Source organism: Nicotiana tabacum, chromosome 23, assembly GCF_000715075.1.
Source record: "Nicotiana tabacum cultivar K326 chromosome 23, ASM71507v2, whole genome shotgun sequence".
Classification (NCBI taxonomy): Eukaryota; Viridiplantae; Streptophyta; class Magnoliopsida; order Solanales; family Solanaceae; genus Nicotiana; species Nicotiana tabacum.
The window spans coordinates 11,757,677-11,785,149 of NC_134102.1; the positions used below are offsets into that span (position 1 = coordinate 11,757,677).

At 36.3% G+C, this 27,473-nt stretch overlaps 1 protein-coding gene and 1 long non-coding RNA gene across 2 annotated transcripts; one reads left to right on the forward strand and one right to left on the reverse strand.

Moving 5' to 3' along the window:
• The first annotated feature begins 18,441 nt into the window (after positions 1-18,441).
• On the forward strand, positions 18,442-20,086 carry LOC142161591 (uncharacterized). The gene is made up of 3 exons (XR_012706055.1): positions 18,442-18,634; positions 18,739-18,852; positions 19,947-20,086. It is a non-coding gene; the product is annotated as an uncharacterized LOC142161591 (long non-coding RNA).
• On the reverse strand, positions 19,845-23,762 carry LOC107759643 (actin-depolymerizing factor 2-like). The gene is made up of 3 exons (XM_075246601.1): positions 23,601-23,762; positions 20,229-20,494; positions 19,845-20,102 (listed from the first exon to the last, which is right to left on the reverse strand). Exons 1-3 carry the CDS (start codon positions 23,601-23,603, stop codon positions 19,988-19,990), a joined length of 384 nt encoding a protein of 127 aa, XP_075102702.1. The 5' UTR covers positions 23,604-23,762; the 3' UTR covers positions 19,845-19,987.
• Between the last annotated feature and the right edge of the window lie 3,711 nt (positions 23,763-27,473).

A 27,473-nucleotide genomic window follows, 5' to 3' on the forward strand; every position in this document is an offset into this window, starting at 1 on the left:
GTAAACAAACTTTATTGTGATATTTACTCTCTCGTTTATCTGTTCTCCTGCCGAGTGTCTATCAAAACAGTCTCTCTGCCCTTCCATGCTAAAGGATGGAAGCGTACATCTTACCCTTCTCAGACCCCACTTGTGAAAAATCACTGGGTTTGTTGTTGGTATAAACTACTAGCACTTTAATATTTTATTATATTATATCAATTAAAGCATATTAAATTTGTTCCTAGTTAAACGCTAGCATAAAACAAAATAAAAGCTATATTTATTATTTATATTTAAAATATTGTTTAGTTTTGATGAGGCGAGCTTCAAATTGGACATAATCTTTGATTTTTATCATGCTATTCTAGTATATGCATACAAAATTTATTGGGGTTATGAAAAGAATTTCTGTTGGGTGACCCTTTTGTATTTCGCGGGATACATGAACCAACAGTAATAGTATTTACCTTGGATCCTCTTTTTGTCACGACCCATCACGAGGTCGCCCCTTAAGACAATATCTATGCTCTCACGTGCTCCTTGTACTGTTCTACTTTAATATAATATAAATAGTTATCCTTTGAACTAAAAAAAGTAGATTAAGAACTATTGACCGATGAGTAAGTGTGACATATGACATCGACAATTAAAGGGTAGTACAATTAAATAATACTCTAAAGGGTAGGTCTCCTAAAATATATAATGGGGACTTGACAGTCCATGAAGGACATTTTAACATATAGGCTCTATGTTTTCTTATTCCAAGATATTTTCAAGAGTTTCAAAAGCTGCTCATATACAATTTTGCAAAATATGGTGCTACTTCCTAAGATGTGTCCGGTGACGTGATGCACTTGAATGCGCTTTAAAATGACATCCCATTTTTCTTATTTTCTTTTATCACTAATTAAAGGAGACTTTACGATTATAATTGAAATTGTATTATATGAGTTTAAAACTTTAAATGCTTTTGCTCTCGTGGTTGATGTTGATTGATTGACTTTTTTATTCTTATTACGGGGAAACTTTCGGCCGTAAATTTACACTTCCAATAATACAAGGACTTTTCGATCTTTTGAGAAATGTTATGAAATAAAAGCAGATTAGTAAAACATGAACAAGATATGTTGTTATGAAATAAAAGCAATTTAGTAAAACATGAACAAGAAATGGAGATAGAGAGAAGGAAGAGATTTTCTTCTTCAATTGTGTGTATTTTCTTATCTATTACAAGGCCTTTATATATGCATGAAAAGTGAAGAAAAATATGTCATTGAATATGTCATTAAGCATAGAAACATGTCACTGAATGTCATTAAGTATTTGAGAAGATCATGGAGAAAGAGTAGACATCCACCATAATTTGATTTTTCTTATAACACCCCTCTTGGATGTCCATAGATAAAGTGCCTCGTTAAAACCTTATTAGGAAAAAAAACTATGGGAAAAAGATCCTAGTGAAGAAAAAAGAGTATACATATTTAGAAATACGCCTTTTGGCTGCCTCGTTAAAAACCTTGCAAGGAAAACCCAATGGGACAAAACCTTGTAAGGGAAAAAGAGTACAACGCGTATTAACTCCCCCTGATAAGAGCATCAATTCACATCTTTGAGCCTTCGCTTCCCAATCTTATACACTAGTTTCTTGAAGGTTGATGTCGGTAGAGATTTGGTGATCAGCCATATTATCACTTGAACGGATCCGTTACACATTGATATCATCATTCTTTTAAAGATCATGTGTGAAAAATAACTTTGGTGAAATTTGCTTTGTCCTATCCCCTTTTATGAATCCTCCCTTCAATTGGGCTATGCATGCTGCATTGTCTTCAAATAATATTGTGGGTAGTTTGTCACACTTCAAACCACATTTGTCTTGAATAATGTGTATTATAGATGTTACACCCTATATTTTTGTACGTAAAAATGCGTCGTAAGCAAACTAATGTAGGACCAAAAATGAGATAATATTTAAAAGTATATAAAGTAAGTTAATCATGTTACCTATGAGGTTACAAATATTGAAGATCATGAACAACAAGTACAAAGAGGGTTGGACAGTTCAGAAGCTAAAGCAATTGAATAAAACAATGTTTCGTCGAAAGTCGACAAGTTGGGAATGTTATAACATGTACCTTTGGGGTGAGACTAGGGTGATTAACATGATAAAGAGATTATGTTATGATTTATATTAGTCGTATGACATCCGTGTGTTATGTTTTTAAGTCAAGCGAGTTGTGGAACAAAAGTCGATGAAAGTCATCACAAGTTACATTCATAAGTTTTACTGAAACTTTGGGTCAAATGTAACTGCAATTTTCTCCCAATATACTTAGAGTTATGGGGTGTTCCACCCATCAAATTAAATATCTATGAGTCTATTTTCCAACGCATTAAACCGTTTGTCAATACGACATCGGAGTAGAGAGATATGGGCATTTTTGCGATACTGCGCAAGCTGCTAGGTGACAAGTAGGTGTGTCACCTACTTGCTTAAATGAAAGCCCAAAAATGGACCATTTCGGGTCGTCCAAAGAGGCCTTTTAAAGGCCCATTTTCTTCATATATTAGACTTAAAATAGAGCATAATAACCAAACATAAGCTCTGCAAAGAATCCTCCTAAAAATTTCCCACAAACCCTAATTGATTTTCTCTCCCTTTCAAGTTCTAATTAGAGGTAAAACCTAAAGTTTGAAGGACCAAGATAGGAGCTGAGTTATCCAACAAATAAGGTGAGTTTACTGCTCTCTTTCATCCATTTATTCTTCTATAAATTCATGGCAAGTCGTTCTATACTTGTAAGAACTCACGGGACGGTGATCGGAAGCCGTGAGTTCGAGTTATTCACTTGTAGCGGACTATTTTGTGGACTGTTTTGTGTTGCTGTTGGGCTGCGTGTTTTACTACTGTTTTGTGGAGTTTTGGAGGAGGAAGGGGGTGTAGAGACACCATATAAATGTAGGGTGGTTGGCTGGTCGTTCGTCATAACATTTCCGGGTCGTTTGACACTACTACGGTGGTCGTTTTGAGTATGAAGAGATTGGGGTATGTTGGGCTGTTTTGTAGTGTTTGATGGCGTATATAGGGCTGGAAAATGATGTATTTATGTTGTTATTGTTCTGTTCTTGTATTGTTGGTGTTATCTTGAATTTGGAGGAATAAGGATTATAGGGGAGATGCTGCCCGTTTTAATACAAAATAAGTTTGTCGTTCGTTGTGCGATAGTTGTACCTCTCGTAACTTAACGATAGTATTATTATCATTCTTGTAGATTAAGGTGCAAAGAGGTGAGTTCAACTTGGTGATTGGGAATATTGTGATAAGGTATGTTAAGGCTAATCCCTTCCTTCATTTTGGCATGATCTCGTAGCTACATGTGTTAATAATGAGACATAAAGAGAAGTTCGTATTCATGAATTTATTCACATTATTCTAGTCTCATAAGTTACAATATTATTCCTTATCGAGACTTCATATTCAGTTTAGTTTTGTCTTTATTCAGTCAAGAGAGCAGAGGGTCTATATATATATATATATATACACACACAATATTATAGTATTTGCACCACCATCGAGCTATAATCGGTGGGCAGGCCCCTATTGGGCAACCTCTGATCAGATGGTAAGTTATATATACCGAGCCTACTGTGGCCGAGCGCCTATGAGCGAGCCCAGGATGGCCGAGGTACAGATGCCCAGTATGGCCGAGCGCTTATGAGCGAGCCTACTACGGCCGAGCAGTTACACGTACCGAACCTTATAGGGCCGGACATTTATTTTACTTAATATATTGAGAGAGTTGAGTCAGTATCAACACGTAAGTATATCTCCAGACCATCTTTGACTCCCAGTTAATTTCAGTTATCATATTATCAGTTCAGTTTCAGCTTTCAGTTATTTTATTGCCTTACATACTCGGTACATTATTTCGTACTGACGTCCCTTTTCTGGGGGCGCTGCATTTCATGCGTGCAGGTTCAGACAGACAGACGGGTAGACCTCCTCAGTAGGTGTTTCCCGAGTTCCGCCTGATCGGTAAGCTCCACGTCTTTCGGAGTTTTCAGGTCTAGAGTTTTGTGTACATCTTATGTATATCTGTATATATGTTATGGGTAGGTCGGGGCCCTGTTCCGATCACAGTACATCTATCAGTAGAGGCTTGTAGACATATCCTGTTGGTTAGTGTTGTATGTTGGGTTTGTATAAATTGGTGGTTTGTCAGCTGTAGTAGCTATGACGGCCTTGTCGGCCTAGCTTTATATTGATGTTTAGTTAGCGCTAGTTTCCATTCATTTTTATATTTTGCTTCGCAAATTGTCTTGCAAGGTGGACCCATGTCCAAAGTATGACATTATATGTTCAGAGTCCCTTAGTCGCAATATGGTACGCCAGATTAGGTGAGGCACCGGGTGCTTGTCTCGCTCCTAGGTTCGGGGCGTGACAAACTTGGTATCAGAGCAGTTCTGTCCTAGGGAGTCTACAAGTCGTGTCTAGTAGGGTCTTGTTTATAGATGTGTTGTGCACCACATTATATAAGCAGGGCACTACAGGGCATTTAGGAGTTGGTTACCCTTCTTTGAAATCTAAATCGTGCTATAGAACTGAGTTATAGGAAATTTGAATTAAACTTATGTGTTGGTGTTTGCATGCATAGATGACGGTGACTAGGAAGACTACGGCTAGCCAGAGGAGAGATACAGCAGTAGGTGAGGGGACCAGCAGGGTACCCCCAGTAGATGGGGCCCAGTCTGAGGCTCAAGGGGAGACCCCTACTCAGCCATTACCGGCTCCTCCACCAACTGCGGAGATTCCTAGGGAAACCGCACATCCAGTTCCCCCTCCACTTCCATTAGATCAGGACTTGAGAAGTGCAGTGCATTTGTTGACACAGTTGGTAGCTACCCAGCAACAGGCTAGGGCATCAGCTAGTGCAGGAACTTCTGAGGGGTCTGGGAGTTCAAGGGTCCGAGAGTTTATTGCTTTGAGTCCCCCAGAGTTCACGGGAACAGATCAGAGGGGGGACCCGCAGGATTTCATAGATCAGCTTCACAGGATCTTTCATGTTATGCATGCCACGGAGAAAGAGGCAGTTGAGCTAGCAACTTTTCGACTCCGAGATATAGACATCCTTTGGTACGAGGAATGGGAGAGGTCCAGGGGACGTGATGCACCTCCAGCTATTTGGGAGAATTTTTCAGATGCCTTCCTTGACCAGTACTTACCGCGGGAGATCCGACAGGCTCGAGTCGATCGGTTTCTATCCCTCAAGCAGGGTAATATGAGTGTTCGAGAGTATAGTCTCTGTTTTGACTCATTGGCCAGATATGCACCATCCATTGTTGCTACTATGCGGGATAGGATTCACAGGTTTATAGCAGGGTTAGCCCCAGAGTTAACCGAGGCATGTGCCACCGCTGCATTGCAGGATAGTATGGATATCTCCCGGATTCAGGCATTCGCCCAGAATATAGAAAGGGGTAGGCGTCGGCAGCAGGGTACAGAGAGGGCTGAGCAAGGGCAACGTAAGAGGATGAGATTTCCCAGGTCTCAGGAGCAATCTCAGGGTAGTTATAGGACCCAGTACTTCGGACGGCCACCTAGGCCTCTGCCACCTCAGTTACAGGGTTACGGGTATGACCGCTATACTCAGTCAGGACCAGGTGAGAGCTCACGAGCGTCGGGTTTGCAGCGACAATGAGGTTCTGCGCAGACATGGTCATTTCCTCCGCGGTGTGACATCTGTGGTAGAGGACACTTGGGTCAATGCCGAGCAGGTTCTGATGCTTGTTATACATGTGGGCGTCCGGGGCATATGATGCGAGATTGCCCAAATAGAGATTCTGGGGGAATGGCACAACCAGCGAGTTCAGCAACAGGATCATCTATGTCCGTGCATCCTTCAAGGCGCGAGTCTCAGTCTTCGGCTGGTAGAGGTCGAGGCAGAGGTAGAGGTTCCAGTTCAAGTGGTAATCAGAACCGTATCTATGCTTTAGCGGGTCGACAGGACCAGGAGTCTTCACCAGACGTTGTGACATGTATATTAACCATTTGCTCTCACGATGCTTATGCTTTGATAGACCCAGGATCTACTTTATCATATATTACCCCATTTGTTGCGAGGAAGTTTGGTATAGTACCTGAAATACTAAGTGATCCTTTTGCGGTATCTACATCGGTCGGAGAATCGATTATTGCTAGACGGGTTTACCGAGGTTGTACTGTGACAATTTGTAGTCGTCAGACCTCAGCTGACCTAGTTGAGCTAGAGATGATGGATTTTGATGCTATCATGGGCATGGACTGGTTGGCAGCTTGCTATGCCACAGTTGATTGCCGAGCAAAGGCAGTCAGATTTCATTTTTCGGGTGAGCCAGTCCTTGAATGGGTAGGTAATACAGCAACACCCAGAGGTAGGTTTATTTCCTATCTGAAGGCGAGGAAAATGATCGCAAAAGGGTGCATTTATCATATTGTGCGAGTTAGAGATGCAGATGCTGAGATACCTATACTTCAGTCTATTCCCGTAGTCAAAGAGTATGCAGATGTGTTTCCAGATGAGCTTCCAGGTATTCCTCCAGAGCGAGAGATTGATTTTAGCATCGATTTGCTTCCAGGAACTCAACCAATATCCATCCCTCCGTATAGAATGGCACCTGCCGAATTGAAGGAGTTGAAGGAGCAGTTAAAAGATTTGCTGGAGAAAGGTTACATTAGGCCCAGTACCTCACCTTGGGGTGCACCGGTACTATTTGTGCGGAAGAAAGACGGCTCGCTGAGGATGTGTATCGATTATAGGCAGCTGAACAAGGTAACTATTAAGAATAAGTATCCACTTCCAAGGATCGATGACTTGTTTGATCAGTCGCAGGGAGCTAGATGCTTTTCAAAGATAGATTTGAGGTCGGGGTACCACCAGGTCAGAGTTCGGGAAAAAGATATTCCGAAGACAGCCTTCAGGACCCGATATGGCCACTTCGAGTTCCTTGTCATGTCCTTCGGGTTGACTAATGCACCCGCCATATTTATGGACTTGATGAATAGCCTATTCCGGCCATTTTTAGATCTGTTCGTGATAGTATTTATTGATGATATTCTGGTTTATTCCTGTTCAGAGGATGAGCATGCGGACCACCTGCGAGCGGTACTCCAAACCCTCCGTGATCGTAAGTTGTATGCTAAGTTTTCTAAATGTGAGTTCTGGTTGAAGTCTGTAGCATTCTTGGGGCATATTGTATCAGATGAAGGGATAAAGGTAGACACTCAGAAGATTGAGGCCGTGAAATCTTGGCCTAGACCTACCACTCCGACAGAGGTTCGTAGCTTTCTAGGCTTAGCAGGATACTATCGGAGGTTCGTAGAGGGTTTTTCTTCCCTTTCAGCACCATTGACGAAGTTGACACAGAAAGAAACTAAGTTTCAATGGACAGAGGCTTGCGAGCGGAGTTTCCAAGAGCTTAAGAATAGGTTGACCTCAGCTCCAGTTCTAACACTTCCAGAGGGTCTAGAGGGTTATGCCGTGTATTGTGATGCATCAGGTGTCGGGTTAGGATGTGTCCTGATGCAACATGGGAAGGTAATTGCGTATGCTTCAAGGCAGTTGAGGAAGCACGAGAGGAATTATCCGACCCACGACCTCGAGTTAGCTGCGGTTGTCCATGCACTTAAGATATGGCGGCATTATTTATATGGTGTTCATGTTGATGTATTTACTGATCATAAAAGCCTACAATATATTTTCAAGCAGAAAGAGTTGAATTTGCGACAGAGGCGATGGCTTGAGTTATTGAAAGATTACGATGTTAACATTCTCTACCATCCAGGGAAAGCTAATGTTGTAGCAGATGCCTTAAGTCGCCTATCTATGGGTAGCTTAGCACATGTAGAGCCTGAGAAAAGACAATTAGCTAGAGAGATTCATCAATTGGCTTCGTTGGGGGTTCGGTTAGTAGATTCGGAGGATGGTGGAGTTGTACTCCAAAACACTGCAAAATCATCCCTCATAGCTGAAGTCAAGGAAAGGCAGTACGAGGACCCAGAGTTGGTCGAGTTGAGAGAGCGAGTTCCGCAGCAGAAGAAGCCATTGTTAGAGCTCAAGGGAGATGGGGTTCTCAGATACAAGGGTCGTTTGTGTGTTCCAGATGTAGCAGGGCTACGAGACAGGATTATGTCAGAGGCACATTATTCATGGTATTCCATCCATCCTGGATCGACGAAGATGTATCATGACATTAAGGATATGTACTGGTGGAATGATATGAAGAAGAACATTGCTGAGTTTGTCGCCCAATGTACTAGTTGCCAGCAAGTGAAGGTAGAACACCAGAAGCCCGGAGGGCTAATGCAGACTATAGAGATCCCGACATGGAAATGGGAGGCGATAAACATGGACTTTATCATGGGTTTACCTCGTTCTAATCGTAAGTTCGATTCCATATGGGTGATAGTCGATAGGCTCACGAAATCAGCTCACTTCCTACCGGTCAGATCTATATATACAGCAGAAGATTATGCAAAGTTATATATTAAGGAGATAGTGCGGCTACATGGAGTACCGGTTTCTATTATATCTGACCGTGGGGCTCAGTTTACAGCACATTTTTGGAGGTCATTTCAGAGAGGTCTAGGGACTCAGGTGAATCTCAGCACAACTTTTCATCCACAGACTGATGGACAAGCCGAGCGCACAATTCAGACGCTCGAGGATATGTTACGAGTATGTGTGTTGGATTTTAAAAGAAGTTGGGATGAACATCTACCTCTTATCGAGTTTGCATATAATAACAGTTACCACTCCAGTATCCAGATGGCTCCGTACGAGGCTTTGTATGGGCGTAAGTGCAGATCTCCTATAGGGTGGTTTGATGTTGGAGAATCTGGGTTACATGGGCCAGACCTGGTTTAGCAGGCCATAGAGAAAGTAAAGCTTATCCGGGAGCGACTGTTGACAGCTCAGAGTCGTCAGAAGTCATATTCTGACGTGCGGCGACGAGACTTAGAGTTCAGGATTAATGACTGGGTATTCTTAAAGGTATCACCTATGAAGGGCGTGATGAGGTTTGGCAAGAAAGGCAAGCTTAGCCCACGGTATATTGGGCCTTATAGGATCATTCGGAGAGTGGGCCAAGTAGCTTATGAGTTAGAGTTGCCCTCAGAATTGGAGTCTGTCCATCCGGTTTTTCACGTATCTATGCTATGGAAGTGCATTGGCGATCCTACCCGAGTGGTGCCCACAGATGATGTACAGATTACAGAGGACTTGTCATACGAGGAAATTCCAGTTGCCATCCTAGACCGACAAATCCGCAAGCTACGAAATAAGGAGGTAGCTTCTGTGAAGGTTTTATGGAGGAGCAAGAATGTAGAAGAGATGACGTGGGAATCGGAGAAAGAAATGAAGTCTAAATACCCCCACCTATTTCAAACTGAAGATATGGTTCGAGATGGGATGCTACAACATAGCTCTATGTAGGCTAGCAGGTCATCAGGTAAGCTTTTATTTTTTACTTTCAATATTTATGATTTACGGCCGGTGAGGCAAATTGCTGCTATTTATAAAGATTGGCCATGTGTGGCATGCATAGTATGTTTTCTGGCTGCGTGCAGGTTGGTTTTAACCTAGTGTACGAAGGATACTCTGGCAAAATTTTCCAAAGCCTCTAAGAGTAAACATTCGAGGACGAATGTTCCCAAGGGGGGAGTGATGTTACACCCTATATTTTTGTACGTAAAAATGCGTCGTAAGCAAACTAATGTAGGACCAAAAATGAGATAATATTTAAAAGTATATAAAGTAAGTTAATCATGTTACCTATGAGGTTAATATTGAAGATCATGAACAACAAGTACAAAGAGGGTTGGACAGTTCAGAAGCTAAAGCAATTGAATAAAACAATGTTTCGTCGAAAGTCGACAAGTTGGGAATGTTATAACATGTACCTTTGGGGTGAGACTAGGGTGATTAACATGATAAAGAGATTATGTTATGATTTATATTAGTCGTATGACATCCGTGTGTTATGTTTTTAAGTCAAGCGAGTTGTGGAACAAAAGTCGATGAAAGTCATCACAAGTTACATTCATAAGTTTTACTGAAACTTTGGGTCAAATGTAACTGCAATTTTCTCCCAATATACTTAGATTTATGGGGTGTTCCACCCATCAAATTAAAGATCTATGAGTCTATTTTTCAACGCATTAAACCGTTTGTCAATACGACATCGGAGTAGAGAGATATGGGCATTTTTGCGATACTGCGCAAGCTGCTAGGTGACAAGTAGGTGTGTCACCTACTTGCTTAAATGAAAGCCCAAAAATGGACCATTTCGGGTCGTCCAAAGAGGCCTTTTAAAGGCCCATTTTCTTCATATATTAGACTTAAAATAGAGCATAATAACCAAACATAAGCTCTGCAAAGAATCCTCCCAAAAATTTCCGACAAACCCTAATTGATTTTCTCTCCCTTTCAAGTTCTAATTAGAGGTAAAACCTAAAGTTTGAAGGACCAAGATAGGAGCTGAGTTATCCAACAAATAAGGTGAGTTTACTGTTCTCTTTCATCCATTTATTCTTCTATAAATTCATGGCAAGTCGTTCTATACTTGTAAGAACTCACGGGACGGTGATCGGAAGCCGTGAGTTCGAGTTATTCACTTGTAGCGGACTATTTTGTAGACTGTTTTGTGTTGCTGTTGGGCTACGTGTTTTACTACTATTTTGTGGAGTTTTGGAGGAGGAAGGGGGTGTAGAGACACCATATAAATGTAGGGTGGTTGGCTGGTCGTTCGTCATAACATTTCCGGGTCGTTTGACACTACTACGGTGGTCGTTTTGAGTATGAAGAGATTGGGGTATGTTGGGCTGTTTTGTAGTGTTTGATGGCGTATATAGGGCTGGAAAATGATGTATTTATGTTGTTATTGTTCTGTTCTTGTATTGTTGGTGTTATCTTGAATTTGGAGGAATAAGGATTATAGGGGAGATGCTGCCCGTTTTAATACAAAATAAGTTTGTCGTTCGTTGTGCGATAGTTGTACCTCTCGTAACTTAACGATAGTATTATTATCATTCTTGTAGATTAAGGTGCAAAGAGGTGAGTTCAACTTGGTTATTGGGAAGATTGTGATAAGGTATGTTAAGGCTAATCCCTTCCTTCATTTTGGCATGATCTCGTAGCTACATGTGTTAATAATGAGACATAAAGAGAAGTTCGTATTCATGAATTTATTCACATTATTCTAGTCTCATAAGTTACAATATTATTCCTTATCGAGACTTCATATTCAGTTTAGTTTTGTCTTTATTCATTCAAGAGAGCAGAGGGTCTATATATATATATACACACACAATATTATAGTATTTGCACCACCATCGAGCTATAATCGGTGGGCAGGCCCCTATTGGGCAACCTCTGATCAGATGGTAAGTTATATATACCGAGCCTACTGTGGCCGAGCGCCTATGAGCGAGCCCAGGATGGCCGAGGTACAGATGCCCAGTATGGCCGAGCGCTTATGAGCGAGCCTACTACGGCCGAGCAGTTACACGTACCGAACCTTATAGGGCCGGACATTTATTTTACTTAATATATTGAGAGAGTTGAGTCAGTATCAGCACGTAAGTATATCTCCAGACCATCTTTGACTCCCAGTTAATTTCAGTTATCATATTATCAGTTCAGTTTCAGCTTTCAGTTATTTTATTGCCTTACATACTCGGTACATTATTTCGTACTGATGTCCCTTTTCTGGGGGCGCTGCATTTCATGCGTGCAGGTTCAGACAGACAGACGGGTAGACCTCCTCAGTAGGTGTTTCCCGAGTTTCGCCTGATCGGTAAGCTCCACGTCTTTCGGAGTTTCCAGGTCTAGAGTTTTGTGTACATCTTATGTATATCTGTATATATGTTATGGGTAGGTCGGGGCCCTATTCCGATCACAGTACATCTATCAGTAGAGGCTTGTAGACATATCCTGTTGGTTAGTGTTGTATGTTGGGTTTGTATAAATTGATGGTTTGTCAGCTGTAGTAGCTATGACGGCCTTGTCGGCCTAGCTTTATATTGATGTTTAGTTAGCGCTAGTTTCCATTCATTTTTATATTTTGCTTCGCAAATTTTCTTGCAAGGTGGCACCATGGCCAAAGTATGACATTATATGTTCAGAGTCCCTTAGTCGCAATATGGTACGCCAGATTAGGTGAGGCACCGGGTGCTTGTCTCGCTCCTAGGTTCGGGGCGTGACAATAGACCTCAACCATACACATTCTCAACTTGCTTCATGAATAGCAATTATCACAGCATGATTAGATGAAGTAGCTACGATTGATTGCTTAGTCGATCGCCAAGATATGACAGTTCCTCCATATGTAAATACATAGTCTGTTTGAGATCGAGCCATGTGTGGGTCAGATAAATACCCAGCATCGACATAACCAACAAGATCGGAATTGCAATCATTGCTATAAAATAAGCCTATATCGGTAGTCTCTATTAGATACCGCAATATGCGTTTGATTCTATTTCAATGTCTCCTTGTAGGAGCAGAGCTATATCTTGATAAGACATTAACCGAAAAAGTTATGTCAGACCTTGTAGTATTAGCAAGATACATTAGCGCACCAATTGCACTAAGATATGGTACTTCAACACCAAGAAGCTCTTCATTATTTTCATGAGGTCAGAATTGATTTTTATTTATATCGAGTGGTCTCACAACCATCGGGGTACTCAATGGATGTGCTTTATCCATACAGAATCTCTTTAAAATCTTTTTAGTGTACGCTGATTGATGATAAAAATTCCATCTTTCATATACTCAATTTGTAGGCTAAGACAAAATTTTGTCTTTCCAAGATCTTTCATTTCAAATTCTTTCTTTAAACAGTCTACTGCTTTAGGAAGATCCCTAAGAGTTCCAATGATATATAATCATCAACATATACGACGATTATAACAAATTCAGATCCAGATCTTTCTATAAAAATACAAGGACAAATTGAATTATTTTTGTACCCTTCTTTCAACAGGTACTCACTCAGGCGATTATACCACATGCGCCCTAATTGTTTCAATCCGTAAAAGGATTTTTGAAGCTTTATTTAATAAATTTCTTGGAAACCTTAATATGCTTCAGAATAATTTAAATCCTTCAATGATTTCCATTATACGCATATCACATTTTTCTTGTATTGCCAGATTAAAACCTGAAATGGCGACATCCACCACAGGAGAACATGTCTCTATATAATCAATGCCAGGATATTTAAAAATCTTCTTGTGACATAAGTCATCTTTATGTTTATCGACTTGACCTTCTTCCTTTTTTCGCACAAGAACACATTTATACCTCCACTGACTTTATACTTTCAGGTGTTGGGACTATCCATCCAACTTCATATTTTTCAGGTGAAATCAATTTTTATTACGTATTTTTCATTTGGCCAATTATTTATTTGTCCAAATTTCATGACAGATTTGAGCTCAAGATCCTCGTCAATATTAATAATATTGAGAGCTACATTATATTAACAATATCGTCGACGGTCATTTTATATCGGTTCTACTATTACCCAATAAAGACATAACTTATTGAGATCTCTTTATCTTATTATTTTCAGGTACCTGAGCCTCTCCCACGAGGTCTTATAAAGTGTTATATCGTGGTGCTCTTCTGGAGCACTTGCCTCCTTATTGTGACCATCTTGAACATTTGCTCCTCTATTTCTTCAAGGAGTTTTATCTTTGGAACCGATTAATCTATTATGCTTCACGCATGTCATAGACTCTATTCATTATGAACTTTATTTTATTTGGAGCATTAGCAGCTTACTATGACATTTAGCTTTGGGTCGGCAAATACGCCTGTCAATATTTTTCAAATGAATTATCACTTGAACTTCAAGTTCACATTTTGTCGTAAGAGGATCTAGATGTACTCATCATAATTCATTACATGCATTACTTTTTCAGCTGCCCATTTTCTTCCCATATTGTTGGTATCACCAACACATATCCCTAACCTTATTTGGGGATCCATCTTTGTGCATTGTGGTGGAACAATTAAATCATATAGCACATTCATATTTCTAGATAGAAATTATTTGGTTCCTGACCCTGAACCGATTGTGATAGGAAGATTTTATCATAACTTGGCTAGATACGTACAAGTGATGTTGTATATTAAATAATACATCACATACCAAATTTTATTTTGACAGTTTTGTTCTCATAACCAATGGTTTAGATATAATTGGAGGCATACAATTTATGTTAAACCAACTTGGATTTAAACCAGTATTATCAAGATAAATCATCATAATTTATATTCTGGAACCGTGCTCTAATAATTTGAGCAATCAATATTGCAAAAGCCAAACTACAAGTTGATAACAAATGCACATGTGCCCATAGAATAGATACATATATTAAAATCATATAATAGTAAATAGTCCACGTGAAAGGTGACTGGGCCTATATATTTATCACCTTTTATCCGTTCCAGAAATTAAGGGATTCAATCCCAACCTTAACTGGTATATCATGAGAATAAGCAGCACAGAAAAATTCTTGAAGAATCTTATATTTCTTCAATATATGCCAATGTAATTCTCAATTAATTTTTCGCATCATAATTGAACCGAGATGGTCAACCGGTCATGCCAACTAATATTTGTTTCAGTAAACCTGTAGTTTACTTGTGACATATGATTCCATCATTATGCTTGTATTTGTGTAGTACAAATAGAAAGAAAATTGGGTAATCTTTCATATTTACCCGTTATGATTATAGAAATATGAAGATATTCAATATTTCATTCATTTATAGTCTCAAAATGCCAACCACTTTGACTTATACATTTTGAAACTCAAATAGTTTCTTTTGAGAATTTACAATATCAATGTCGTGAATAATTTTATTCATCCGGGTAGTAACAAATTAATTTTTTCGGAGCTCTTAACAACTTTTGTACTACAAGATCTTTTGTCACACCATTCATATGGTAAATGTCTCCTTTACGGAGAAACTTATATCTTAATAAATTATCATGGTTAAAATCATCATAAGCAAAATCACTTCTTGCTTTAATTTTGTCTTTAATAACCTTTTATAAGGCGCACCAAAATATATTTTTTGGCGTATCACATGTACGCGACCAATGACATATTCATGTAACCACACAATAATATTTATTCTCTTTATTTCACTCAAACCTTCCTTAGAGGTGAGTTATGTGGTATTCATCTAATCATGCATTGCATGTCTTTATTCATTACTTTTATCATATATTGCCACATTCACCTTTAGGAATGAGTCTGCATTCTCAATGCTTATCACAAGTCACATTCTCTTTGAATCATAATCAGCGCCGTGCTTTATTATTTTTCATATCAATTTGATGGCAAACATTGCCTTCACATTTTGAAAGACTATTTTGAGAACCCTTATTGTTCTCCTTTTATAATCATAGTGATAATTATTATTATTTTGATCTTTGGAACACCCACGTTCATTATTCAACCACTTGTCTTCATTTAGACTTGTTATGCACCACTACCACATTCACTTCAAGAATGGAGCAAATCAAGTGGGGCAATATTCATGCCTTTTCATGAGAAATATATTATTTTTCTTTAGTCATTACTATATCATCAATATGGTATAGTGGGACTCAAACCTAATATCTTACCAATATAAAGACATGTTAGGCCATAATAAATTGTGAATCAAACCCAACTCTTATCATCATGGAGCATCAAGACTTGATCCTGATGTCTTACCCTCATGGTTCATTGTGACTTGAACTCATTGAAGTTGATATCATTAATAGCAAAGGACAAAAATAATTTCAAATACGAAAGAAATGCTTACCCTTTGAGTTAAACTCTTTATAATGTCATTTTAATATAATTCTCAACAATAGACTTTTCGTTTACTCAAATCAGCTAAGTAATTAATGTTAAACAGATATATGAAAATATAAAATAATATTAAAAATTCACATGTGGTCTTAAAGAAAAATGATGTATCAAATAGAATAATATAGTACTACTAGTTACCATACATTTTTGTGAAAACTAAGTATTATGCTCTCTAGAAAAATAAAGAGATATATCAGAACCTTTAGGTTAATCAGGAATCAAAGAAAAATTAGGGGATAAATCTCTTTCTACTATCTACTACTACATGCTTTCCATATAGAAATTATTCAATGTGTTAATTTGATAAGAACTATCACAAATGAAAATTTGGTGTAGTACATACTTCTTGTATTATTATTATTATTATTATTATTATTATTATTATTATGATTATTATTATTATTATTATTATTATTATTATTATTATTATTATTATTATTATTATTATTATTATTATTATTATTATTATTATTATTATTATTATTATTATTATTATATTTTAATGGCATGAATCATTAAAATAGTGAAAAATAATTTTCTACTTATCCTACTCAATCCACAAATAAGTTTTACTAAACATTAAAGCTACTTTTGATATAATAAGACAACAGTGTTCTAATCAGATATATATGGAATACAAGTGTTAGGAATTCTTTTCCTTTTCTAACCATGTAGGCATAAAAAAATAATTAAAGCTAAGTGTCACACATATATGCAGATTAAGATTTTTGGTTTGATTATCATGTTGTCATATTGCATATAAGTGTAAACTCAAAGCTAGACATGAATTAGCAATCATATGCTGACATAAAAATTTAAAAGTAAAGCTTACTGGACCGAAAAGAAATTTGACTAACTCTGGTTGAAAAAAGATAAAATCCAATTAAAGCACATAATCTCAGTTGGTTAGAGTATCGTGCTGATAACGTGTTATGAAATAAAAACAGCTTAGTAAAACATGAACAAGACATGTTGTTATGAAATAAAAACAATTTAGTAAAACATGAACAAGAAATGGAGATAGATAGAAAGAAGAGATTTTCTTCTTCAATTGTGTGTATTTTCTTATCTATTACAAGACCTTTATATAGGCATGAAAAGTGAAGAAAAATATGTCATTGAATATGCCATTAAGCATAGAAACATGTCATTGAATGTCATTAAGCATTTGAGAAGATCATGGAGGAAGAGTAGACATCCACCATAATTTGATTTTTCTTATAACAAGAAACACTTTAAAAAAAAAAAAAATTATTTTGTTACTAGGAGCTACCTTTTAGCAATTATGCCATGGTAGTTTCCTTCGTAACAAAAAAAATGGGATGTCATATACATATTATTTTATCGAGTAGTTACATCTTGGTAACTTTATACTTGTAAAATGCTCATTTGGTTATAAGGAGATTGTGGCAAAAAACATTTCTAAAGTAGACCATAACCTAAATTACATCCTTAGAATACTATTGTGAATTACTAATATATATGAACAAATACATTCTTGATATTTTTAAAAGTGAGAAAGTTTTATCCTTCATTTAGTCGCTATTAAATGACTAAGGGAAAACACATAAACGATCCTTTATAGTTAGCTCCAATTTGTATTTTAAGTTTTTAACATAACTAAAGCTAATACTATCGACATAACTAAAGCCGGTACTTGTCGATGCAAATCTAAATTAGGACTCCAAGCTAGAGATATGCATAATTTAGTAAATATCGAATTATTGTACCGAAATCAAAAATTTTAGTATTTGGTATTTGATATGCTATTTGGTTTAAGTTTAAAAAAAAATTGGTATTAGATATGGTATTCAGTAATTAAAAATAAAATATTAAAATACCGATACCATACCAAAATATATACTAAGCTAGACAATACACATATAATTGATTATAACATAAAATATTAAAGTTCATTATTTTTATAGTTTTCTTTAACCTTTACCGTTTTTTTTTCAACTATACTTGCCTTTCTCCCTTTTTTTGGTTGTCTACTTACGTTTCAACCTTTCTCCTGTCTAGGTTTAACATTTTTGGTTTCCCTCATTTTTTTACTATATTATAATAGTTTTATTTTTATATTTGTGAATACATTACTTAAAAATATTAAAGTGTATGGCTTTACGCACTAGTTAATATTTGAACCAAACAAACGAAGTTACCGAACCGAGTAAGTTGAAATCGAAAAAAAAAGGTATCGATTTTAATTATGTATGGTATTGGTATAACATTTTAAGAGATTATTTGTTGGGAAATAAGTTATCCCGTGATTCATTATCCCACCCTCCTGTATGAGGATAAAAAAAATATTACAATCTCGAGGATAACTAATCTTACCATGATTTTATTCCAACTAAATATGAATAAACTCATCACAAATTTAATTCTAAAATTAATTATTCATTATCTCTCGTATCAAACTAGCCCTAAAATCGAAGACAGACAGTATTGAACCAAGCCAGTATCAAATACCGAATAGAAAATCAAAAAAAAAAAAACTCTTTTGTTTTTCCTTTAAAAAAGAGAATTGGAGGAAGAAATGGTCCAATTCCCAAAGATTACAAATACCAATAACCACTAGTCCTAAACATAGACAAGAAACTATACTTAACCCCACCCGGGCTTCGTATATTCTTGTTCTGACCATTTTTCCCCTTCAGCCAAATGTTGCCGACGACTTTCTGACCTTCTCAAAAACCTCTGTATTTCTCTCACATTTCTGGTCCCTATCTCTTGGTACGTATATTTAACTTTATTTAATTTACAACTTTCATTATTTTTCTATACGAAAACAAAAAATGCAAATTGATTTATGATATAATCAATTTTCTGATTTCTAGGGTTTTGCATTTGGCGATTCAGACATCTATTGGAGAAGACGATGGCAGCTCCACCAGCTAGGGCACGAGCAGATTATGATTATCTTATCAAGCTCCTCCTCATTGGCGATAGCGGTTAGTTTTACTTTTTCTTTTTTACTCGTTTTGTTTTCAATTTTTTTTAATTTATGTACCCATTTTCAAGCAAATAAGATTAACAAAAAACAAAATTTGGAGCTTAGGGACGGGGACAAATTGGATATTTACTTGAAATTGGAGAGATTTAGTTAAGATGTTAGAATGAGCTTTGGGTAATATGTGATATATAGGCACCCAAAGGTGTGGCCTAGTGGTCAATAAAGTTGGGTTGGGAACCTAAGGTCTCAGGTTCAAATCTCAGCAGAGACAAAAACAGTAGGTGATTTTTTTCCACCTGTCCGAACCTTGGTGGGTAGAGTTATCTGGTACCTGTTGCTCGTGGGAGGTGGCAAGTATCCCGTGGTATTAATCGAGTTGCGCGCATGCTTGCCCAGACACCACGGTTATAAAAAAAAAAGTGGTATATAGCGAACAACACACATAAAAATTGTTTGTCTGGAATAAGTTTATCTATGTACTCTTTCATCTTTTGATGGCATCTTAGATAAAATGTTGTTACAATCTCTTAAAACATTAAAATATGGATTGGGATAGCGTTCTGTCAAAGTCAGTTAAGAAAACTGGTATACTCCCCACCGCAGTATCTATGGACGTTAATACTTTCACTATACTTCGTGGATCACTTAGATCTTGTTGAATTTGGTGCTATTCATAAGCTTGACCAGCTTCTACCAAAATGCTTGATTTGTTAAATGATTTTGTAAGGCATTGCAAGATATTCGACGTTACATTCATAAAACTCCCTTTAATATTCACTCCGGCTCTCATGTATCTCCCCCCACAACACCAACACCACAATACCCCTTTCTCGTTTCCTTTTCATTTTCTCCCTTTTTCCACTATAACCAACACCGAACCCTATTCCACGACCACACCCCCTTCATGCCTCAACCACACCCCCTTCATGCCTCTTCTGTAACTGCATCTTCAATTACGAATTAAATCTTGAATTTTTAGAAAGTAGCTGAAACTTAAAAGTTCCCTCTTATGATAATTGTGGAATTAGTTGAAAATACAATTCTAGTAAGTTGTTATATTCAGAAAGTAACTAGGAGTACTATTATTTACAGGTTGAACTTCAGGTACTGCCGATTTTTCAAGGAAAAGCTTTTCATAAGATAAAAATTTCCATCTCTGTAGGATCAGTTGCTTGCAGCTCTCTCTTGAACCTGTCTTTGGAGCTTGCATAAATCATCTTGCTTCTCACTCTTGCAGTGTCAGGTGACCTTCAACAAGATACACAAAAAGTCACCCCCTCAGGCAAAGATATAAACAGGCAAGATGGAAGTTTAAATCACTATATATACTTTTTTGAGAATGGTAAGAATTACTATATTTAATAAAAGGATTACCACGCAATGAAGAATATTCTGCTCTTCTGGACGTTTTCTTCGGTAGTGAAATCAAAGTCATAGACAGCATATCGACACTCATCAGCAGGGAGGCCTGCGGTGAAATCCTCATAGCTTTCAGTTGGTTCACCAAGCTTTTCCACAACAACCTGCTTTTGCTTCTCTTCAATCTTATAGATGATGAACCGGTGAGTTCTTTTTGCCTTCAACTCCAAAAACTTCAGCTTGCAATCGTCATGCACAGCCATCCCAGATGCTGCGTTAGCCTACAATTTGTACGACATACAACATTACCCCAAATGTAATACAAATACAGGGAATAATGATGGGATAAATACCCCTGTATCAGTCTAATGACTCTTCCAGATGCTACTCCTCCCCCAAAGGAAATAGAATCAACAAATAGAAGAACAAAGAAAGGACCCACAGCCTCCAGTATTTCAGATTTTCAAGTCTTATTCATTTCTTCTAGAATTTACAATTCCCACTTAAAAGTCCTCCATCCAATGATTGTGAAGAAAACATATACAAGAGAAAGAAAACAATTGCATTTTCAACTTAACAAAAATTAGGTTGGTTATTCTTCTGCCTCAGAAGAGCAGAATACATTATTTTTCAGATGTTAATTAAAAAGACCAGTATGCATAATAAGTCAAAAAGATGATTTCATTTTCTTTATCTTTTACTCTTTTCTTAATGACAAAAAACGAAGATGGCGGAACAAACTCCTCCACAAGTAGATATTGAAATTGCCATAGAAGTTGAGGCTAATCTGGAATTAGTCTCTTATTACCACCTAGAGGGAGGAGTAACTTAACAAAATACAGGGGACAGTGGCATCAACCTGTGAGACCTTACTATCACATCAATGAAATTAATACAAACTCGAAATGCAACTTCCAAGGTACAAGTATTCCGGCACCAGAAAAACCGTATATTCAAGGCCAGTGTCGTTCCAAAAACATCAAGTCAACACAAAGCCATAGATTCTTTTTGGTGTTCGAACCTCAATAAAACTCAGAACAGAATAAAGCACAGGCAGAAACATAGCAGGTGTTTGGACATACATGATTTGCACATCAAGGTCTGTTTTAAATCTGACTTTCAAAAATTAGTCCGAGGAGTATTTCAAGTGAAATAATGATTTTTACTCAAAAAAATTTCAATTCTTCCAAGTGAAATCCGAGCAAGAAATTTATCCAATAAATCAAAAATTTTATCTCTCAGACATCTCCTATTGTGGGACCTGAGATTTACCCTGAACTTTTAAATAAGCAGAAGTCCTACCAAGAATAATATCTACATGCCCAGACATAGAAGGGTTACATAGTCAAACTCACATGGGAAAACTCACATGGGACGATTGTGCATGCAGGACAGGCCTTTTGAGATATGTGGTCTTGAATAAGCCATAGCATTAGTGTGACTGTAAAACTTTTGAAATTTATGGTTTTAAACCTGCCATAGCATTTGCGTGGTTATAAATGCTTCCTATTAAAGAAATATTGAAAGGTGCCAATCTTTTGAAATTGACTAATAAGGAAATAGTGTCAATCTTTTAGAAACAGAGGGAGTATCATTTTTTGGGAGAATTCCTAGCCTCAGCATATGTTGTCAACACAACACATGTTTGTCCAAACGGCAGACTACATAAGTTTGCAGCCGCAAGTTCAATGCAGTCAAACAAAACACAGTTAAAGATCATTCAAGTAAAGCAAAGACATTCCTGTATGCTTTTCAATAGAAGTTACTTAGAGCAACGGAATCCATCAACTCCACATTGCATGATATATTGATACTTGACAACCCATTACAACAATCAAGTCAGTTAAAGTAACTTAAGATTTGATTGAAAAAATACAACTGAAATACAACTCATATAAGACATTAGCAAAGCTGCTCATCAAAGGAGGAACAGATGGTTAGTGATCAAACTCTTAAACTGCAATATCTGGTAGCACACATGAATTCATATCCACGTATCAACAAATAAAGACTAATATCGATAACAATGATATTCATTTGTATGACGTACAAAGAATTTTGCATAAATGATATTGACCTATTAGCATAATTCAATTTATACCTCGTTTCAATATGAAATTACGGAGAGACATAGATGCTCCGCAGGAGGTGTGAGCGGTTGTCCATGGCGGGTCTAAGGAAAGGAAGGGGTAGGTCTAAGAAGTATTGTGGAGAGGTAATTAGGCATGACATGTCATTGCTTCAGCTTACCGAGGATATGACCCACGATAGGAAGGCGTGAAGGTCGAGGATTAGGGTTGTAGGTTGACAGATAGTAGTGTGTTCCTCCTAGGCTTACCAGTAGCACTAGGACTATTTTTGTAATTTCTTAGTCATGGTTCTTTATTATTACATGTTGTGTCATTTTCGCCCGTTACCATATTACATTGTTGCTACTATTGTTTGCTATTTGGTTGCTTTATCTTCCACTGTTCCTTGAGCCGAGGTCTATCGGAAGCCTCTCTATCTCTAAGGGGTAAGGTCTGCGTACACACTACCCTCCCCAGACCCCATTTATGGGATTACACTGGTTTGTTGTTGTTTTAAAGATTTATTTCTTAAATTGAAATTAATGAAAAACTGAAAGGAAATGGTACATTTATAATTGCATATTTCACTTGGGAGTAAACTAGAGAAATTAAATGAATTTTAAAAAAAAAAATAAAAAAAAAATAAACTGTGATTGCGGTATGCCCTTGGTGACTTGGTTAAATCATTCGTATCATTCAAGCAATGACTTGGTATGCATCACTGGGCGACACCCATTTTCGACACGCTGGTGTTAACCATTTTTTTGAGCAGATAATATGGGTTGATCCATATTTGACCCACTTTTAATAAATCACGTATCCAACTCATTTTTAGCAGATAATATGGGTTGATCCATATTTTACCAACTTTTAATAAATCACGTATCCAACCCATTTTTTAGCGGATAATATAGGCGGATACTTGCAAATTGCATCCATTTTGCCATCACTAGCTATGCCATACCCTTGAGTTAAATACTTTTTAAAAAAAATCACCACAACCAAGTGGCTACTGAAACAAAGATCTAAAGCTGGACTTTCGAAATCTCTTAATGCCTATCAAAAAATCTCACAAGCAGAAAAGAAAAGTGTCATACAAAAACACCTAATATTCATCAATCTATAGTATCAAGTGAAATCAGATCCATAAAACATTAAAACAATCGGCAACCTAACTTGTAGATTTCATTAAAAGTCTAGAAATCGTGTCTATTATGCATCTCCTTTAAAAGATCGAACTAGTAGCTAAACTGGAAAATTTAAAGATAAAATTTACATTTACGCAAAGAGTTAAAACGAAAAAAGAGTATTGACTAACCATGATTTTGAAGGAGAGAGATCGGATTGAAGAGAGGAGAAAATCTAGGGCTCCGATAAAGTTGGTCTTTTCTTGTCGATAATGAGACCGGATACGAAGAAGAAGGGTCCTTGTTTTTTCCTTTCTTTTCCTTTTTATCTTTTTTTCTCTAAATTTATGTGATATGCTTTTTTTTCTTTCATTTTAACACGTCTCAAAATACTTCGTTTGGAATGAAAATAAGGTGAAAAGGTTTGTGGCTAAACTTTTTTAAAATTTGACTTCAACAAAAATTTGGCCAAAAGAAGTTTCGCCTTTCACAAATTTGAAGAATTTATAAGTAAGTTTGTATTAAATTACTCACTCATTAGCTTTAATGTGATATTTACTCTCTCTTTTTTATCCTTTTTCTAGCCAACTGTCTATCAAAAACAGTCTCTCCGCCCTTCTATGTTAGGGATATGGTTGTGTATATCTTACCCTCCCTAGACTCCATTTATAAAAAAAATATTGAGTTTTTTATTGGTATAAACTACTAGCACTTTAATATTTTATTATATATCAATTAAAGCATATTAAATTTGTTCCTAGTTAAACGCTAGCATAAAACAAAAACGAAAGCTATATTTATTATTTATATTTAAAATATTTTTTAGTTTTGATGAGGAGAACTTCAAATTGGACATAATCTTTGATTTTTATCATGTTATTCTAGTATATGCATATAAAATGTATCGGGGTTATGAAAAGAATTCCTCTTGGTAGATTAAGAACTATTGACCGATGAGCAAGTGTGACATATGACATCGACAATTTTTTTATTGTTTATTTTATATATTTTGTGCCTACCTAAAAGATGGGGTCTAAGTTTTCTTACTCCAAGATATTTTCAAGAGTTTCAAAAGCTTCTCATATAAAATTTTGCAAAATATGGTGCTACTTCCTAAAATTTTTGCAAAATATTGTGCTACTTCCTAAGATATGTCCGGACTCCGGTGACGTGATGCACTTGAATGCGCTTTAAAATGACATTTCATTTTTCTTATTTTCTTTTATTATCCCTAATTAAAGGAGACTTTACGATTATAATTGAAAATGATCATAATTGAAATTGTAATATATGAGTTTAAATGCTTTTGCTCTCATGGTTGATGTTGGTTGATTGACTTTTTTATTCTTATTAGTTTCTATGTACGTATCTTTTGCTAGTAAAAAAAATATTTTTTTCGTCCAACTTAATATTTAAAAAAGAACCTTTATTTAATTTTGGCAAAAGGGCCTAAAAGTTACTTAAACTTATACCAATTTACCAATCCGGTAAACCAACTTATAATTTTTTTATTTGAACACCTCAAGTTAACTATTTGCACATTAATAAATACATCTGACCGTTGACCGTACTTATGTGGCAGTGATGTAAATGACGTGGTAATAATGCGTGTCAATCACACACAAAAAGCGCGTGAATATAAATTTTTATTAAAATAAAATACTTAAATCAGAAATAGAAATTAAAAATAAAAAGGAAAGACCCAAAAGAACAAAAAAAATTCTATCATATCCCTCACGCCTCCTTTTTCTCCCTCCCCTTTTCTTTTCTTTCTCTCCACACCCACCTCCCCCCATCCTAGCACCTTAATCCCTTCCTCGCCAGATGTGTTTCCCCTTGCATTTCAACCGCCACCCCTTTCTTCCCATCCATATATTCCTTTGTTTACAATGGTGGTGGCAGTGGTGATAAATACTAATGTATATTGGGGTTGATAATTGGAGTAAAAGAAATATTTTTGAGGGTTAGAGCATTTTTTCTTTTTGTTGAAATCACTAAATCATAGTTTGCATTGGCGGAATTTTCCAATTTTGCCGGCGCCATTGAAATTGAGTTTGACATTGAAATTTTATCGGTTGGAGTAGCTAAAGGTTGTTGTGGTTGATTTGGTATTTTTTTCTTTTCTGGTGATAGGTCTAAATGTCTAATTAGTATTTATGGCTGGAGCTTATGGTGCTGGTAGATGAAGTTGGTGGTTCTGGACCTTCTGATGGTGCTTTGCTTCACCATTGGAATTGTTTTGATAGAGCTGGAGAAGAAGAGATTAAGAGAATGATAATGAATTTAAAATTTTCAGAAATTAATTTAAAAAATATTTAAAAATGGGACTCACTAGTTACACATGTCAAATAATAAAATGTTTAGCATGTGATTTGCAATCCTTGTCGGCGCAATTGAGGTTCACGCTCTGGTGGAGGTGTTTAAAATATGGGTTTTGATCAAGTAGATGTAAGTTCAAATAAAAAAATTATAAGTTTATTTACTAGGTTGACAAACAGGTGCAAGTTTTAAGTGGTTTCGAGGCCATTTTACCTTTAATTTTAGACTATATACATTTTCTACATTTTTTTCAGAAAATTGTATTTTCTACCCCATGTCTCAAAATATTCGGTGTCAACCAAGCAATGATTTTTGAACGACAACATCACTTAGTACATAAGTAAATAACATGCAGAAAGTGGTGGGAGAAGAACATAAAATAATAATTTAGCAGGGGCGGCCCAAGAAGATTGGTGGCCTAAAGCCAATTTTTAATTTGAGGCATTTCAAAAGGGAAAAAAAATTATCATAACATCGATGATTCATTTTGATATTCCTACACATAGAACAACACAATTTAGCGCAACTGTCGCATAATAACTCACTTAAACCAACAAAATATATGACGAATAATGTGCTAAAAGTATAAAATTTTGGCCTAACATTAGTTGTTAATAGTTTCTTTTATTAATAATTTAGTCTCTCCTAAGATATTGTTGATCTTAAATAATAGAACCAAATTCATATAGAAACCTCGCTAATGATGTCACTCGTAAAATTTAAATAATGAAAAGTTTTATATTCGCGACAAGGGTTTAGGGGGAGTGATTCTCTTTCTGCATTTTTTTTCTCAAATGGTTACATCACTACTAAATTAAAAGTTATCTTGAATTTTTATAAAATATTTTATTTTTTATTTTAACATACCCAATATATTTAGACCCCGCCTCTAAAGATTGTTGTGAGATATATTTGATCCAACTTACCTTAATTAAATATATTGGGTTCGAGTCCTGTGGTTAAAAAAAATCCTGTTAAAACGTGTTCTCTCTTTTACTAGGTCTTACGCGGTACGAATCTAGATTAGTCGGGGTCTCAATACAAATACGAGTAAAAAAATAAAACAAAAATTGGGACCCTCAAAATTTGGAGGCTTAAAGCGTTTGCTTTAGTGGCTTGACCCTTGGGCCCCTGTAATTTAGCTAAAATATATTTGATAGCATTGGCTTTCAAAGATTCAAAAGATTCTAAAATATAGAACTCATGAAGAAGATAACACAGGGGTAAACAATACAAATTACAAAGTTAAGAAAATTATGAAAGAAGCCAAGAACATACGTAATAACTCTAAGAGATAATCAGTTTCAATTATGGTTAGGTATATAGATACATGCACGGCGATATTTGTTTCCTTTGCCGGGTCAGACCTAGCCTTCTACTTATGGGTTTGGTAGAACTAATTAATTAATTTTGACTTAAATTTTATATTTATATTAAAAGATTCACTTAATATGTATAAATAATTCATTCAGAACGCAATAAATTATCTTTTTTAAAATCTAAAAACTATAAACTCAAAATTCTGGCTCTGCTTCTGCGGTCTTTGATACATATGAGCACATTTGTATATTAAGATAGTAATATATAGCACATCGAAGTTTTACAATAATGCCTAAAACATACATCAATAAATAATGTAAATTTAAAGTAAAGAAAATAATAATAAAATATTTACATTCCTCACACGTAACACTCCAGACATGAGAAGAGAAAGATGAGAAAACAAAAGTCATATTATGGTATGA

Bases quoted from the DNA above. Each gene is read 5' to 3' on its own strand.
- LOC107759643 (XM_075246601.1), bottom strand. The intron at 20,103-20,228 runs GTAATCCTTTTA...ATCTTGTTGAAG, and splicing joins AGAATATTCTTCATTGCGTG to GTCACCTGACACTGCAAGAG.